At 34.2% G+C, this 16,694-nt stretch overlaps 3 protein-coding genes across 5 annotated transcripts; all 3 read right to left on the reverse strand.

The window, feature by feature from the left end:
* Window positions 1–213: 213 nt before the first annotated feature.
* LOC122601301 (aluminum-activated malate transporter 10-like) lies at window positions 214–7,580 on the reverse strand. 3 transcript variants are annotated; one of them, XM_043774073.1, is made up of 10 exons: window positions 7,387–7,580; window positions 5,895–6,240; window positions 5,361–5,549; window positions 5,010–5,131; window positions 2,109–2,362; window positions 1,791–1,931; window positions 1,441–1,713; window positions 1,260–1,360; window positions 980–1,123; window positions 214–875 (listed from the first exon to the last, which is right to left on the reverse strand). In XM_043774073.1, the coding sequence occupies exons 5-10, from the start codon at window positions 2,308–2,310 to the stop codon at window positions 435–437; spliced, it is 1,302 nt and encodes a 433-aa protein (XP_043630008.1). In that variant the 5' UTR covers window positions 2,311–2,362; window positions 5,010–5,131; window positions 5,361–5,549; window positions 5,895–6,240; window positions 7,387–7,580; the 3' UTR covers window positions 214–434. The 3 variants fall into 3 exon arrangements, with proteins under 3 accessions (XP_043630008.1, XP_043630012.1, XP_043630005.1); XM_043774077.1 differs by having other exon boundaries at window positions 5,361–5,566; XM_043774070.1 differs by lacking the exons at window positions 5,010–5,131; window positions 5,361–5,549; window positions 5,895–6,240; window positions 7,387–7,580 and having other exon boundaries at window positions 2,109–2,596.
* A 1,132-nt stretch (window positions 7,581–8,712) lies between these two features.
* On the reverse strand, window positions 8,713–10,812 carry LOC122601313 (aluminum-activated malate transporter 10-like). The gene is made up of 6 exons (XM_043774082.1): window positions 10,482–10,812; window positions 10,163–10,303; window positions 9,822–10,094; window positions 9,627–9,727; window positions 9,370–9,513; window positions 8,713–9,277 (listed from the first exon to the last, which is right to left on the reverse strand). Exons 1-6 carry the CDS (start codon window positions 10,810–10,812, stop codon window positions 8,798–8,800), a joined length of 1,470 nt encoding a protein of 489 aa, XP_043630017.1. The 3' UTR covers window positions 8,713–8,797.
* A 1,816-nt stretch (window positions 10,813–12,628) lies between these two features.
* LOC122593999 (transcription factor LHW-like) lies at window positions 12,629–15,565 on the reverse strand. The gene is made up of 8 exons (XM_043766474.1): window positions 15,557–15,565; window positions 15,420–15,461; window positions 15,239–15,298; window positions 14,212–15,084; window positions 13,722–13,823; window positions 13,513–13,635; window positions 12,996–13,124; window positions 12,629–12,886 (listed from the first exon to the last, which is right to left on the reverse strand). The coding sequence occupies exons 1-8, from the start codon at window positions 15,563–15,565 to the stop codon at window positions 12,695–12,697; spliced, it is 1,530 nt and encodes a 509-aa protein (XP_043622409.1). The 3' UTR covers window positions 12,629–12,694.
* Between the last annotated feature and the right edge of the window lie 1,129 nt (window positions 15,566–16,694).

The following is a 16,694-nucleotide window of genomic DNA, read 5'->3' on the forward strand; positions in this document are numbered from 1 at the left end:
CTTATATAGTCCACCTTCTGTATCAAAAGAAACTTTCATCATGAATTTTTACATAATTTTATAGATTCAGTGTGAATAAGATATTAAATGAAATAATATCAACTTTCCTTGCCTTCTCCAAATGGTGTACGTAACCAAATTTTTTGCTTTATAAACTACTAATCAAAAAAACAATGTATACAAGGATGCATATATATGGAATAAATCAAGAACTAATGTACAAAAAGAAATTACCTTAGAACACAAGTGAAAGTAGTGTGCATTTCCCCTAGATGATATACACATTCACAATATCAACCACTAAACCAACAACAAAAAATCCAATCCCGTCAAAGATGGGATATATGGGAGGTAACATTTAGTCGGTCATACGAACCCGCTAAACCTCACAGATCCTTGAGTTTATTTATATATAAAAAAAAAGTTAACGTATTTCAGACCCTTTGGAGGGCTATCATGTTTTCTTCTTTACCGACAATCTTGCTGCCAACATGAGCCATTGGGAGATCCATTTCATCTTCGGACTGCTCAAATTCAGCTGAGTGTGCTAATTCTTCCACTGTTTTCACAATGCCTCCTTCTATCCTTGAAGAAATTTCAATCAACAAGGAAACGAAAGTCACTAGTGGGATGATGTCTTGCAGCTCATACTTCATGACCTGCTCCTCGTGTGAGCGAATCAATATACCAGACAAAGTTTTTAAGTTATTTTGTGACTCTTGAACCGCATCCTTCATTTCTTTAATCACATTATCTGTTTGGTTTGATCGTGTCATTGAAGATACAGTTGTCGATAGTACTCTTATAACATTTGATGACGATGAGCTTAGACTTAAACATGATGCTCTAAGATGATTCCGTATCGTCTCGGGAACCTGTTTGAAACCATTCTATTTTATTTATTTTTTTAAAATTTTATGGCAAACCGATTTTGGATAAATAAAAGAACTGAACTAACTAGAACTTGGTTTTCACTGACCTGATGTCTAGAATCCAGACAACTAACGAGTGTCTCAATGCAGTAAGCACAACTGCGTAATGATGAGCCTACTTTGATGTAATTCTTCCATGGATGCTTGAAACCAAACGGGCCATGAGCAGGCTCCCATCTGGCGAATTCTGCCTGGGATATGCATTTCAATTATCAGAAACTCATCACAATATCAAAATAATAACACAACTAAGTACCTGAAAAACCATCAACAAAGCCTATTCATCTAACGAAAACATTTGACCAATTGATAGTTAGCAACTCATACCATAGATTCTTCAGAGGCTTTTGAGCTCAATACAAATCGATAATCTTGAAGTCTCTTCTTGGATTCTTCATCACCATCACTGAAATATTCAGCTACACAGGCTGTGTACAATCAGCCAACATAAAGTTAGAGATTTAGAACTTAATTAAAAAAAATATGTTAAATTAAACTAAGTACTTACATTCTAGTGAATTTGCAAGCTTATCCATGTTACAGGCAATGAGAAGGTGGAGCTCTATGCCAGCCCAAATGGGACACACGAGAATGCTAATGATAATGCACAAAAAGGTCCCTATCATTATTGTGGATAGTCTTTGCATGGCCACGTCCATGAGTTTCTCAACACGATATCCGGAGACTAAGACCAGACCATAAGTGAGAATGAATATGGTGCAGCCATAGTCGTACCGAGCTTTCACTACGGGAATAAATCTAGATAAGGTTGTCACCAAAGCTGCAAAAAAGCTAAAAATTGGACCATGCATGCCTATTCAAGAAAAAACATACTTTATGATAGATAATCTAACTCACCAATTACAAAGAGAGATATTTCCATAATAACGGGTTCAAATCTATGTCCTGCTTGGCTAGCAATCCAATGAGAACCTAATGCAAGAAATCCCGCTAGTGTAGTTGCACCGATTCTGTTTAAACTCTTATAAAGAGTTCCACCTACATCAAGATTAGCATGTTGTAAAAACTAAAAGAAGGATGAAACAAAGAAGACAAACTATAGACCCTTTTTCTCTGTTTCCTATATTTATCATGTGGGTATTACCTTAGTACCTTACTTATCAAAGCCACAAAATGGAAACTAAAAAGAGAGTGTTTATGGCTTTGAATACCTACCAACAGTGTACTCAAACACCACAACAACAGTCATAAGAGCCCAAAGAGCATTGCCACCAAAACCATCATACAAAAGTCGTATGTAGTAAAACAATGAAACAATTGTCAAAGCTGCCCCAACTTTAAGACAATGGAACATTTTTCTTGGGTCGTCTATTCCATGATCACACGCTTTCGTCAAAAGCCTCTTAAACAAAGCCATTAATCTAGCCCACGATACAAACCCAGTCTCCGGTTCTAAGATCTCCAATGATCTATTACCAATCCCAATAATACAATCAAGTGTGTGTTCATTAGCCATATTTGTGTACAAGAAAGAAAAGGAAACTGTCAGGGGGAGAATTGGAGTCCTACGAATGTTTCAAATATAATAATTCTATGTTGTTGTCGATTAACTAAATACATGTGCAGACTATTTATATAAAATATCGATATGGAACCTCATATGAATGAATTAATAATCCCAAAAACTAAACTGCTTTTGCATTGCTTATATGTCCAATAAAATTAAATGTATCATCTTCTGAGGTAGGTCGGGATAGGATACATATATAACTAGCTATCTATCTTTTGCTTTATATTATGCAAGTATACAATCAAAGTAAGCACTAGAGACATACACAAAGTAGGTTATTGATGAAATAGTGTCGAAACCACTAACCATTGGTGTTAGTGTCTTACATATGTAAAGATCAAGAAAACTTTGAACATCTTTTGCTCTTATGACAGATAAAGACAGCATCATAGACTTAGCTTTTTTCGGGGCAATGGTGTATCCTTTTTATCTCATCAAATATAAAATTGCAACCTCGTCCCATATTTTTTTGAAAACAATAAATCATGAATCATGAACTAATACCTTTTCAAAATTTTCGGGCACCTTCATTGATATTTTGAACTTTTTAATCAGTGTTGGAATGCCACTTATTTAACCTTTTGCACGCTACTTTGAATGAGAAATCAAACTATCTAATGTTCTTCCATTAGTAGCTTAAAAAGAAATTTGGCTTCTGTTAGGGACTTAGGGTACACATGGTGTGGTTCATTGGATATTGAGTTCAAACTTAATGCCAATTGTGACTAAAAAAATGCTCACAGACATGCTTTCTGCACAAACATTTTTGAATGTGCAAGCCCAATATAGCTATAGGGAATCTATAAAACAGATACTACCTTCCCCCTAAACAGATAATACTTTCAAGTGTCAGTACTAAGAAATAAAAAGTATTAGTCCAAAGAGTTCTTTTTGCACTTTTAGTTTAAAATCATAAATGGGTTATCTCACCTCACCTCCTTTCACTGAAACAACAAATCATCCTTTGAACATAAAAAGCAATTCATCTAAGGGAGTAAGGTAGTATCTGCTTAAGTACATACTTAAAGTATCTTTGTCAACAATACCAACCTCGCCATTGAGATGGAAGATATAGATCGTAGTCATAGTGGATGCTGAGTTGTGTTCGGTTTGTGGTCGATTTTTTGTTGGTGGTGATGGATGAGCTGACGATGAACTTCAGTTTAAAATTATGATATTTATGAACTTGATATCTCTATCAGTTTTATAGGTCTGGTGAAGCAACATGTCAAGTGTTCTTCTGTTGCAGAATGTAACAGAATGCAAATGCACATGGCATGATAGAAAATGTTAAGCTGCTTCAAAATTGTTTCAGAAAAGGCATAAGAGGCCCTTTATTGATGGTAATTGTATTTTATTATTATTATTATTATTATTATTATTATTATTATTATTATTATTATTATTATCATCATCATCATTATTATCTTTAGGTAAATTTATTTTCACCAAATTTCAACTTAAAACTTGATAGGATGTCAGGAACGATCCATATACGCAAGAACCAAAGAGGTTATTAGTGCCTCATCATGTTTTCAGTATAGTGAAGTGTCAAAACTCTCTGAGATTTCGTCTTATGAGTTTAGTTTCGAGTATGGCTCAGGATTTCACCTTGCATTATGACACTAGTTGAGCTATCGAGCCGAGCTTAGCACAAATTCTTCAAGTCGAGTTTGAGCCCTATCAACTAAACCCCAGATAAAAACTATAAGGGGGTTCTCAGCCTACAAACTGTAACTATTATATCTGTTCAAAATATTGAAATGTAAAGAAAAACCATATCAAGAAAATCCAACTTTTAAACCCAAAAAACAAAAAATCTGCATAATTACTTCTCTAATCTCTACTTCTGCCACTAACGCATGTTTAATTGGTTTATAATGGTTAACAGTGTGTCCTGTAAAGCTTACAGGAAGTTGCAGAGACTTGTAACAGTAGTCACGCAACTGCTGTTCCAAAAAAAAAAGTCATGCAACTGATTTCTTTCTTGTATAACCTATCATTAAGACACAAATATCAAGCAAGAGCTAATATATCTTGTGATCAGTTACATGCCTTTTAGCATGAAAAATCATCACACTATCACACATTTATAAAAAATGATTAACTTTTCTTCTTTTTCATGCTGCATGTGTGCTATGCCATAACTCTCAAATCTCATACCTTTTGAGGTGGCAAAACCAGCAGGGCAAGAAGCAGGTCAAGAGGTATATATTTTGGTACAAAATGAGGGAAAAAATCAGACTTCGACAAAACAGTGTCAAACATGATTAAGCAGTTCAGAAAAAAAAAAAGTGTCAAACATGATTGCAAAGACTATCTTATATCGATGGTAACTGAACTATTGGAGTAATTCGATTTAGATCGTTTTATGCATTAATGCACTTTGTGTGACTTGTTACTCGACTGACTTTCACCTTCAAACCTATTTTTCTATGAATTCACACACTTGACCTGTCATGCATAACCTGAATAAACCTATTCACAAGTAAATCAGTTTAAATGACTACTTTTATTCATGCCCTTTGGTTAAATGATTAGATTACCTCAGCTTTGACTATAAAGTGCGTCCGAATCTTATCATGTACTGTATCAGTCCTTTCACGATAGCCTTACCAAAGTCTAAGTCAGCCACTTCAAGAAAACACCCTTTTCCTTCACATAGCATCTGAAAAAAAATTCAAACGGAATTGGTTAAAATTCATGTAATGTGATGTCTAGTCTAGCTACCACATGTGTTGACCTGTTAACCTTTAATTATTCTTTTCTTTTTACCTCCATAAGAAACTGTTAAGGAGTGCTAAAGTCCTCAACTATTAGCATTTTAGCAGCTAAACCATCATCACAATAATAGCAGTTTAGCCTGTCAGAAATATTAAATCACGCTGGATGGTTACCTTTTGTGTCACCTTTGGTTAGCTTGGAGCCTTAGATACATGTATCTCACATTTGCTTTATAGTTTTGTGTCGCTTTGTCTGTGTCTTCTACTTGAAAAATGAGATCAAGTGGTTTGCCTCAAATGACCTTTTTTTCCTAGTCCTTGACCCGACCCCAAATGGAGATCCCAATTTCTTAAATGCCCGTCCTATTTTCAATCAAATGCTATAAGACAAGGAGATATATTCAAAGTTCAAAAATCAACACATTGATGTATAATAAAAAAAGAAAATTAATCATTAGTCATTACATTTAAATATATCAACATGTTCTTCCTAGTGTTTTCCCTTCATGAATTTCTCCTTGTTAATATAGTATTATCCTTTTTCCCACTCGTTTATTCAACATAACAGTGTTTCTTGTCAAAATTGCTTAAAGCCATCTCAACAATGATGAATGGGAACTCCAAAGGTTAATTGACTAAGGAATACAACCTAAGCAATTAACTTTCAGATTGGTTAAACTAGTAGTAGCCTTTTAGAGGAATACCGACCTTTAAAACCAGTTAAACTGATACCGACAATTCTACCCTGAATTTATATTTTCACCACTTTCCTTCTGAATCATCACCACCATGTGGACAGCTATATCCACATCACGACGGCCACCACCTTATCCTCCTTCATGACTGTCACCTCCGTAACCACCACCACCTCCACCGTATCCACCTTCACGACCAACAACACCGCCGCCTTCACAACGATCTCCGCCGTCAAGGCTTTGGCAGTTCATTCCTTCAATTGCGTCTCAGTTCATTCATTCAATTATGTCTCTGAAGGATAGTTCTTCCTTGAATGCTACGAACACCACCACCTCCTGATCTCCTTATCAATAATGATCTGATAACAATATAAACAACAAATTCATCAGTCAATTACAGCAAATCATATATATAGAGAGATAAAAGATAGATAAACACTCTAGTCCATGTCATCAAGCCATGTCAACATTCATAAGTGACCTCGTTTAAATGAAATTAAAGTGGTAACCGGCTACCTATTCAGCCCGTCACCTGTTACATCAATTGAGCAAAATAACGATGTAAAGCCCCAAAATTTTTAAGACATTTTATACAATAACTATGCATTCAATAAATGCATACCTGTATGACTATACCAAATACTGAAAATATGACAAAATGACAACCGATAAAAATTAAAAATCTCGGCATGACCTTATTGTAAAATCTATCATCCATGCTTATTGCTAAGCAACAAAACCTGTTACGGAACTACTCAAATTACATTCGAGTATAATCATTATTTTACTATTAAACGGCCCATTATTAAAAATAGGGCGACATATCGAAAGAAAAAAGTACAAGAGACAACTTGTACCCCAAATACAACAATGGTACAAGTTTCTACCTTCTAATGCTTTTAAGCTTGTCAAGCTTACGGTTGATTTAGTATGATTTTCGAACACAACTCCTTTTCAGCAAAAGTTGTTGTCATGAAGTTTTGGACAGTCTGTAGCCTTTTGGAATTTTGACCCACTTAACTAATTAATCAGAACCTGGGACTAAATTTGCTGAAAAGTAGAATCGGAGAACTTCGAAATCGGTTCTGAACTCGTTGAAATTCAATGAACGGTTAATTTTTTTTCTATGATTTTCTGAAAACAGTGTATTTTCGGCACACAAAGCTGATCCAACTTCGAGTTTGCATCAAAAAAATCTTAAACTAACTCAAACAAGTTTATGACACTTCCTAAATATACAGTATTATACTATTAATCATACCAAAACTCATCACTTTTCAATCACTAACCAAGGTTTCTATTACATGCATCTAAATGAATATTGGTTTCTCTTTGAGAATATACATACATACTTTTATATAATAATCACTACCAACAATATATTATGCGATTCCAAGATTATAATTCAACTTTCAAATTAAATTCATTAGCTAATATAAAAACTTGCAAATTTTCCATAATAAATAAAAACCCTAATTCATAAGAAACTGAAATAAAGATTATACCTTCATAAGCTTAAAAATCAATCCTTCTTTATTCTTTCCTCAAATTTTCGGCCATTCCCACAACCATATTGTTAAATAAAAGATGGATGTTGATTATTATCAGAAAATTTCACTATTTTGGTGATAATTTTGGATATATTGATGTATTTTGTAAAACTTTTGGTTAGGCTCTTCAAAGAACAAGTGAAAATGATTTCTTTTTTTCTTTTTTTTTTTTTTAAGTGGTATTTGATTCATCCCAACAGACGGATTAGTTTGACAACTTTAGTCCTTCTATCTAATATTCTAACATAATTGATCTTATTTCCTTAATAAAGTTGGATAACCGGTAAAACACCCTGAGGTTATGGGTTATCGTCATCTTATTGGAGGGTCTTTTCTACCATTTAAGTAGAAAATGTAAGCAGCTTCTCTAGTCTCTATTTTGTTTAAGGTAAGGTTTGCCTACATCTTAACCTCCCCGCACACCGTCGAAGTATCGGGACTCAAAATCCACAGAAGGCGACACTGAGCAGTTTCTTTCTTCTTTCTTTTTGTTGCTTTCTTCTTTTGGAATATTTTTTAGCTATAGCACATAACATGGCGTTGTATTGTAAAATATCCATCTAGTCTATGATAATTAATATAAGGGGTTAACTAGTATGCTTCTAGCAGCATGCTTTCACCATGATTTCCAGGGGTAAGAGATTTTATATTCAAATATGTGATTTTCATGGAGGAGTTTGTGAGGGGGAAATATGCTTCTTTCATGTTTCTAGCTTCTTTCATGTTTCTAGCATCATATTGGTTTTTCCCTTAATATAAAGATTAAATATGTTAAAAAGAATGATGAAACGTTTATAAAACTCAACAACCATTATATTGACAAAAATGAACACTTGTTCATGACAAGAACTTAATCGAGATTCACACAAACATATATACGTATACAACAACAAATCAAGTACGTTCCATGTACAAGAATGGCAGCCATTCAAGATAGATACTTTTGATCCTTATGAAAATGAATGTATGATCATGAGAAAAATTAAAAATAACTATAGAAGTTTGATTTGTTATCCTGTATTTTTAAACAGGTTGACGGTTTGTAAACGATTTTGGAAGGCAACCAAAACCTAATGTGTCAATCCGTTTATGACCTAAACTCATTTAGCCTCAATCCAAATCCGCTTACTTCTGTGTCGAGTCATAGGTTATAATGTTATATCATAAGCTGTCACCCCTGCATCCAAGGGTCTATTAACTAATTGATTTTTTCGAAGACCAACTAAAGTATTACAGTAACTCTTAATTATACAATGGTAGTGTAAAAGTACACTAGTGGTTGGCAGAATGCATCTCAAGGACTTCAAAGTATGTTTCCGCTAGATTATATACTTTACATATTTAAACTAGAGTATGTATGTAAAGCTTATATATAAGAAGAATGAGAACATTCAGACATTTTGGAGGTTTGTTGTAGTGTTGTACTGTTTTCATCTTTATACGTAATCTTGCTCAAAACCGTGGTATTCTGGAGCTCCACTTCATCTTCTGCCAGCTTATATTCAGCCAAGTCTGCTAATTCTTCGACTTTTTTCACAATGCCTCCTATCCTTGAAGCAATTTCAATTAGCAAAGAAGTGAAACTAACTAATTGGATGATTTCTGTGAGCGGCATCTCATGTTTCTTGCATTTCTCTTCTAGTGACTGAATCGATAAATTAGGCAGAGTCTGTAAGTTATCTTGTAACTGTTGAACTGCCTTCTTCATTTCTTTGATATCTGTATATAGTTGGGTCGATCGTGTCATTGAAGATACGCTTGTTGACAGTTCTCTTATAACATTTGAGGATGCTGAGCTTAAACTCAAACATGATGCTCTAAGATGATTCCTTATCGTCTCAGGTACCTTTTTATAACCGCACTTGTATAAGTTTTTAGGCAAGCCCATGTAGAAAAAAATAATAATTTTGAGATGAACTTATATAACTTCGTTTTTACCTGATTTCTAGAATCCAGACAACTAACCAGCATTTCAATGCAATAAGCACAGCTACGTGATGATGAGCCTAATTTGATGTAATTCTTCCATGGATGCCTGAAACCGAACTGGCCATGGGCAGGCTCCCATCTAGCAAATTCTGCCTGCACATAACATCCCAATTGTCATCAACCCATCACACGAGTAATCAAATTGTTAAGAATGACCAAAACACTCATTGCCACATTGTTACTACATGATGCTTCTGATAGCATACCATAGATTCTTCTGAGGCTTTTGTGCTCAAAACATGTTTATAGTCTTTCAGTTTCTGTTTTGAATCTTCATCAGCCTCCCCAAAGTATTCAGCTACACAGGCTGAGTACAAATTCACACGACACAAAAATCAGAAATTTAGAAATTTTCACTCAACTGGTAATGATAACGGCATCTGTTTGCAGAAAGTGCTTACAATCAAGGGAAGATGCAAGCTTATCCATGTTAGAAGATACTAGAAGGTGGAGCTGCGTACCAGCCCAAATGGGACATACGAGCATGCTAATGAATATGCACAAACAAGTCCCTATGATAACTGTTACCAGTCTTTCCATGGCTACATCTAGGAGTTTCTCCACACGGTACCCCGAAAGTAATACTAGACCATAAGTGAGGATAAAAATGGTGCATCCATAGTCATACCTAGCTTTCACTTGTGGAATAAATCTAGAAAAGGTTGTGGCAGAAGCTGTAAGAAAATCAGAAATTAGGCCATGCAGATCCAAGAAAAGCTTTTCTTAAGGAAGATAGTTTTACCTATTATAAAGAGAGATATGCCCATGATAATTGGCTCAAATCTATGTCCCGCCTGCCTGGCAACCCAATGTACGCCTAATGCAAGAAATCCTGCTAGTGAAGTTGCACAGATTCTGTTTAAAGACTTGTAAAGAGTTCCACCTAATACATCAGGATATGTTGTTAACTTTAAGAACATTTCGCGATTTATAAACAGAACAGAACAAACTTTAGGTCCCTTTCCTATGTTTCTGATATTTCATATATGGGTTTATCTTTCTTTATTTACTTGTAAAAAGAAATGAAAAAAGAGTGCAGTTTGATGGTTTTAATTACGTACCAACAGTGTACTCGAACACGACAACAACAGTCATAAGAGCCCATAAAGCGTTGCCACCAAAACTATCATACAAAGGATTTATATAGTAAAAGAATGAAACAACTGTCAAAGTAACCCCAACTTTGAGACAATGGAACATTTTTCTAGGGTCATCTATTCCTAAATCCCATGCTTTCTTTAAGAACCTCCAGACCCTTGTCACAAACCTTAAAAACAAGCCCTTCGGTCTAGCCCATATTCTTCTAAGTTTAGACTGGGGCTCGGGCTCCAAGATCTCCGGTGATGCATCACTAATCCTTATAATGCATTCAACTTGATTTTCTTTTTCCATATTTGCAAGTAAGAAAGGAAAAAAAGGTGCTAGGATGTTATCAAATGTTAGAATTCTATGTTTTTTAGTTATTTACTTGGTGACATTTGCAGCCTATATATACCTAATGTTTCCATTACAATCTCATATCAAAGATATGAAAGAATAATTAATTACATTTCAAACATGTTTAACTAAATCAAATGGATCATCTTCAGATAGGGCACATGACATATGTCATAACCTTATCTATCTTTTGCTTTCTATTAAGTAAGTTTAAATACACAAAAAAGCACTAAATCATGCACAAAGCAAGTTCTCAAAGAAATAGTGTTGAAGCCACTAAAAGCCATCTTCCAACTGCTAAAAAAGCATACAGAGATCAAGTGAACTTAAGAAAAAACTTTTTCACTTCTAACGATAGATAAAGACAGCATCTAGAGTTTATGTTGGTCCAATCGTCCACCTGATCCTGTTAAAATTATTACGTCGTTCAGATTTTGATGCAAAAAGGAGGCAACGACTTATTGAACATTTTATATGTTTCCATTGAATCTGGAATTCCACTTATCCAACCTTTATGCACTGACCTGAAAAGAAAATTAAAATATCTATCAAAAGCTCTTATCTGCTTTTATAATTAGCCTCCATCCTCACTATTCTTTTATGCAATTTGTATATAAAATGCACTTTACCAGTTTACCATTACAAGACAACAAACATATTATCAAGGACTTGATTCATTTCAATGTGGCAAAAGAAAAGGCGGCTTATATGGCTGCACCTCAGCAAAAACCTTGCAGATACTTGAAATTTTAGCAGAATCTTACAATAGCGATTTTAAAGTTTGGTACATCGAAAGGTAAGTCTTAAACTTCAATAAATACAAAAAACATAACAGAGATACTTGTATTTTGGTGTAGGTTGCCCATTCTAAATGTGCAATTTCCCACTATAGAAGGAATATAGAAATCAGATACTACCTTCCATCCAACCAGATAGTACCTTCAAATGTTACCTAAATAAATAAAGGATTTTAAAGTAAACTACAACTTTATGAGAAAACTTTGGCTGAGAGTTCTTTATTGCACTTTTATTTATAAAATTGTACGGTATATGGGTCCTCTACCTTATCTCTTTCAACTCAAAGATCAGATCATCTTTCTCTTCGTCTCCTTCAAAATGAAGAAGAGCGACTCATATATGGGTTTTACATCATTCATTAGTTTGTGTCGTTTCACTCATCCGATGTTTTTTTTGTCATTCATAGTTTCATACCATAGTTTCTACCTACCTATAGTAGTGATGGTTAATTGGTTAGGTAGAAGTGTAGTAGATGAACTTTGATATAATTCATGACGTTTATGAATCTCCATAGAATAGATGAATAAATGTTGAATACAAAAGACGATGATTGCATTTAGATAAGTTCAGGACATAGTTTGTAAGTAGCGCACGAAAGTAGTCCTTAAAAAAACAGGACTACACCTAGAAGTTTATAAGTAGTTCAGGACATAAGTTGTAATCCACTGAAATCGTGTTAATTGATGTTTTAAGAAATCCACTGAGCATACAAGCAGGCAATTCAAGATAATTACTGATGGAGAAAAGCATTCAATAGAATAGTAACCCTAGATATATATATATATATATATATATATATTATATATATATAACCGAAATGGTTGCTGTCAACCTAAAAAAGTACAAACTACATCTACTCTATCTATCTGTTGGTTTCAAAATATAAACACGCCATGGAACTACTATGGAAGCTTGTGGCGAGAAACCAAATAAAGGAAACTAAGACTTCAAACCCAAACTAAAATGAAAAATCTGCATAATCAGTTCTCTAATCTTTACTGCAGCTCAAAACCCAACTTAATGACGTTTATTATAATGTTCATACATTAACGCAATAGTTTGTCTCTGCCAAGTTTACAGGAAGTTGCACTAGAGATTGATGGTAATTGTCAAGCAATTGATTTCTTTCTTCCATAACCTTACTATGAGCCTGAGTAACATCAACGCATGTCACTTGTAACAGCTGAACAAGAGCCGAAAATATTTGATGCCTGGTTACACGTCTCTTTGCCTGTAAAAATATCATATATTTTGTGAGAATAAAAAAAGGACAATCATACTTTTCTCCTTTTTTTTTTATCTCAAATCTATATATCCCATAGGTTTGAGAAGATATTTACCTCAGCTTCGACTATAAAGCGTCCCCATATCTTATCACGTGCTTCCAATACTCCTTTCAAGATAGTGACACCAAAGCCTCGAATTACGTCAACCATTTCAAGAAAGAAACCATGATCTTCACAGAGAATCTGAACGAAATTCACATATAGTAGGTAAAGATTCATGCATATTAAGCATAACATGTTGACGAGAGATGACAAAATACGTAAGTCGGGCGTGTTAAGTAACGGGTCAAAGCAGGTACTATTGTATGGGCTGAGGCAATTATTATCTAAAACTTGCAAATTTTTAGTATACATGTCAAATATAATTACAGAAGTTGTAAATTCATTAAAATTCTAGTAATAAAATGACTTACGGTATCTTATGCTAAAAAAAATACATTTTGGGCAACTTTTTGACCGGTTTGATATGCTAGGGATATAAATAAAGAATTGACCCATTCATAAGTAAATATGTTGAAATTGGCACCTCTGACTTCATGACTATACATATCAGTATATCACTCATATATACCTCTATAAGCATTTGTCCAGGAGTACTAAGGTCCTCAACTATCAACGGACAAACCATCGTTTGGTTCCCAAGTTCGTAAGCCCATGTTGCACCATTGGAGCTTGGATCCTTGTCTTTGTTTCCCTGAAATCATTTTAAAATGACAGTCTTGACTCATGAATAAGTTGTAGAGCAACAGTAATTTAAATAGAAAATAAGGTTTTATTCACCTTTAATTCATCAGCATGTTTAATTCTGTCTGCATATTTTGTGACACTCTGCAAGAAAAGCATGTGCTTGATGGTTCGATCCAACAAACAGTCGATGCTCATCTGTGACAATTAACAGCATTAATCGGCACAACACATCTTACTTGTCCATACCAATGGGTGTTTTGATGTGCACTTTGGAAGAAATTTGATAAGCTATTCAGATGTAACAAGATGGACTATATGATATAGTGTTTGGATCTCCATTTTCTTGTCAGGCTTGTAACGATCAAATAATCACTTTTATGAGTGTTTGACTAGTTTTGTATATCTAAGAAGTTTGCACATAGAATGACCAATAAAGTAATTCTTGTAAAAAAAAAATAATAGAGATGACGCCTCTTGTAAAGGTCTTTCAAAGTATTGATTAAAGGGTTATTAGATAGCTTTGTTATAGCCGTTCCCAAAAAAAAAAGATAGCTTTGTTACACTTCTGCTGAACTATACATACCTTGTCACCATTGGGGATCAATTCCCGCAGCTCAGCCATGCGGTCCAAAATCTGTTGGCGGTCTTTAGGCCGTGGTCGAGTCCCCTGTTTAGCTTTTTTCTTGGTAGCATTGGGCGGTTCCACTTTCTTCTTAGTTGGTGAATCCTTGCTCAGATGGTTCATACCATGACCATTACCTATCCACAAACCTGGCTCTGATTTATGCAAAATGGTCTGCAAAGAACTCATTGCCCATATTGAGTTCTCAGTTTTCCTTCTTTTAGCTTCTGAAGGAATAGCATGTGAAGTACTAGAAATACCCTCCAAAAGCTCATCAATCCCAAGGTTTGAAAACAACCCATTACTCGGACCAAGGACTGTAGATTCATTACCAACATCATTGTTTGACTTGGGAGGATTCAAGTTAATTTGACTTTCATTGATAACCGGCATCAATATTGCTTCCTTTGAATCAGAACTTATGGGAATAAGGTCTTGATATAGGTCAGGTGAGGTTGGAGTCCATTGGGAAATATCGAAATCATCTGGGATTCCAAAATCAGGGCACAAGTCATGAAACACCTGACCGTCGGATGAAGGAGTAAATGAGTTCCATGATTCTAGACCTCTCGATTCAGATAGTAAAGATTCATTAATCGGAGCAAAAGTAGAACTTCTAACATCGGTAATACATTGAGAAAAAGGATTATTTGACTCTGACCAAGTATGGGGCTGATTATGATCAAGTAACATGGGTTGAGAATTGGAGCTCGAAAAAAATGACTGTATTAGACTAGGCGAAGAACAAGTGACTCCTATTGAGTCATAACGACCATTGACAGTTTCTTGAAACATAGTTTTTGTTTGGTTTACAAACTGGGCCGTTTCCATAATCTGAAAGATCAAAATCAATACATTAGATTTAAATGTGTCAAGGAACATCAAGTACACTAATGAAGCACATTATTTTGTTATGATCATATCAATTTGAGGCACTAGCTAATTAATGAAAATGAAACATACTTGTTTGAATAGTCACTGAACTAACCTTGCTAGTGGACCCAAATTGTACCACTCCTTGTGGTTTCAAAGGGATGGCTGCAATTGTCTGCAAAATGGACCAAATCATTAGTATCTGCACTAGGTACCCACTCTAGGTCCTTCCAAACGATACCAGCCGAAACATGCCTTTCATAGGACTAAAACCAAAATTTTACATATAAATTTACCTTTATACCAGAAGAAATTTGGCAATCATAATCAAATTCATTCTGCAAAATAAACACAGCATTTTTAACTAAATTACATCAAGTCAATAACCATAAACATGTAACCAGTTTCATTGAAATGGAAGGTTTATCAATACCAGAAACATATCGTGAGTCGAATTTGTGGAATTCTGTTTGCTATTAGGATTGTCCAAGGAAATCCATTGATGGATCTTGGTAAAAGCAGCTTGTCCAATTATCCTTGAAATTTTCAAAAAAATTATTAATCATTACTAGCATTCAGACTCATGTTTTTAAACAAAAATATCTTGTAACTGAGCATACCCTTCTCCAAGCATATGTACTTGTGGATGCAAACTATCGATTAAACCTCGGTATTTCTCTTCATAATAAGCATCTTGCATTGTCAAGAATCTGGTAAGCAAACATTATTTCAGTATCAGCTCATACTTTAAAAAATCATTATGCAAGTTATCTAAGTTTTTAATAAAAAGATACCAAAAAGAACTATATGTTGTGGTATTGTTCATGCATTAAGTGCATGAGATTTACTAATTATGCCCACATTATGTGCCAATGCAGACAATAATCTTTGTCTTTTCCTTGATACCATTTTCAGTGAACATAAATACAAAATATTACAAAACTACAAAATTAACTAGAAAAAAATACTGTGCTAACAAAACTCCAAGAACTTGTACCCATAAGCAACCCAACATTACAAAACTACAAATATATATATATATATATGTTACAAACTAAAAAACAACAATATCAAATAATCATAAATAACATATATCGAATATGTAACCTTTTGTCTTTCTAAAAGAATAAAGAGAAAATTTTAATGTGAGTAGGAAAGTGATGACATACAAAGAATGTTGCTGGTCAGAACTCCAAAAAACACCATAAGACCATCCATAAGAGCAGCAAAGATTCTTAAGCACATTCTTGATAATTGAATCCCTTTGTATGGTTCCCATAATTAATAATGAAATAACTCCAAAAATGAGCTTTTTAATTAAGCCCAGCAGGAATTCCTTCTCTTTTTTTTTTTCTTTCAAAGCAGATTTTGTAAGAAAGCAAAACAAAATGTGTTCCTTAGAATAATTGCATTGGGAAAGCAAGAAAAAAACATAGATACACCAAATTAAAGTTGAAGAACCAAGAAAGCAAATGTGTCTATGTTTTTTTAAGCTTATTTATGTTTGTGAAGGAGGTTTCAGAAAAGTGAAAGCTGATATATATATATATATATATATATATATATGAATG

The sequence above is a fragment of the Erigeron canadensis genome, chromosome 1 (assembly GCF_010389155.1).
Source record: "Erigeron canadensis isolate Cc75 chromosome 1, C_canadensis_v1, whole genome shotgun sequence".
NCBI classification, from domain to species: domain Eukaryota; kingdom Viridiplantae; phylum Streptophyta; class Magnoliopsida; order Asterales; family Asteraceae; genus Erigeron; species Erigeron canadensis.

Coding starts and splice junctions, on each gene's coding strand:
- LOC122593999 (XM_043766474.1), bottom strand. Junction 15,299..15,419: donor AAATTTCTTCTGGTATAAAG/GTAAATTTATAT, acceptor TCCATTTTGCAG/ACAATTGCAGCCATCCCTTT. Junction 13,636..13,721: donor AACATGCTGATGAATTAAAG/GTGAATAAAACC, acceptor AAATGATTTCAG/GGAAACAAAGACAAGGATCC.
- LOC122601301 (XM_043774070.1), bottom strand. CDS start 2,409: ATGGCTAATGAACACACACTTGATTGTATTATTGGGATTGGTAATAGA. Junction 1,932..2,108: donor GGTGTTTGAGTACACTGTTG/GTAGGTATTCAA, acceptor ATCTTGATGTAG/GTGGAACTCTTTATAAGAGT. Junction 876..979: donor GTCTGGATTCTAGACATCAG/GTCAGTGAAAAC, acceptor GGTTTCAAACAG/GTTCCCGAGACGATACGGAA.
- LOC122601313 (XM_043774082.1), bottom strand. CDS start 10,812: ATGGAAAAAGAAAATCAAGTTGAATGCATTATAAGGATTAGTGATGCA. Junction 10,095..10,162: donor CATATCTCTCTTTATAATAG/GTAAAACTATCT, acceptor ATTTTCTTACAG/CTTCTGCCACAACCTTTTCT. Junction 9,514..9,626: donor AAGCCTCAGAAGAATCTATG/GTATGCTATCAG, acceptor TGTTATGTGCAG/GCAGAATTTGCTAGATGGGA.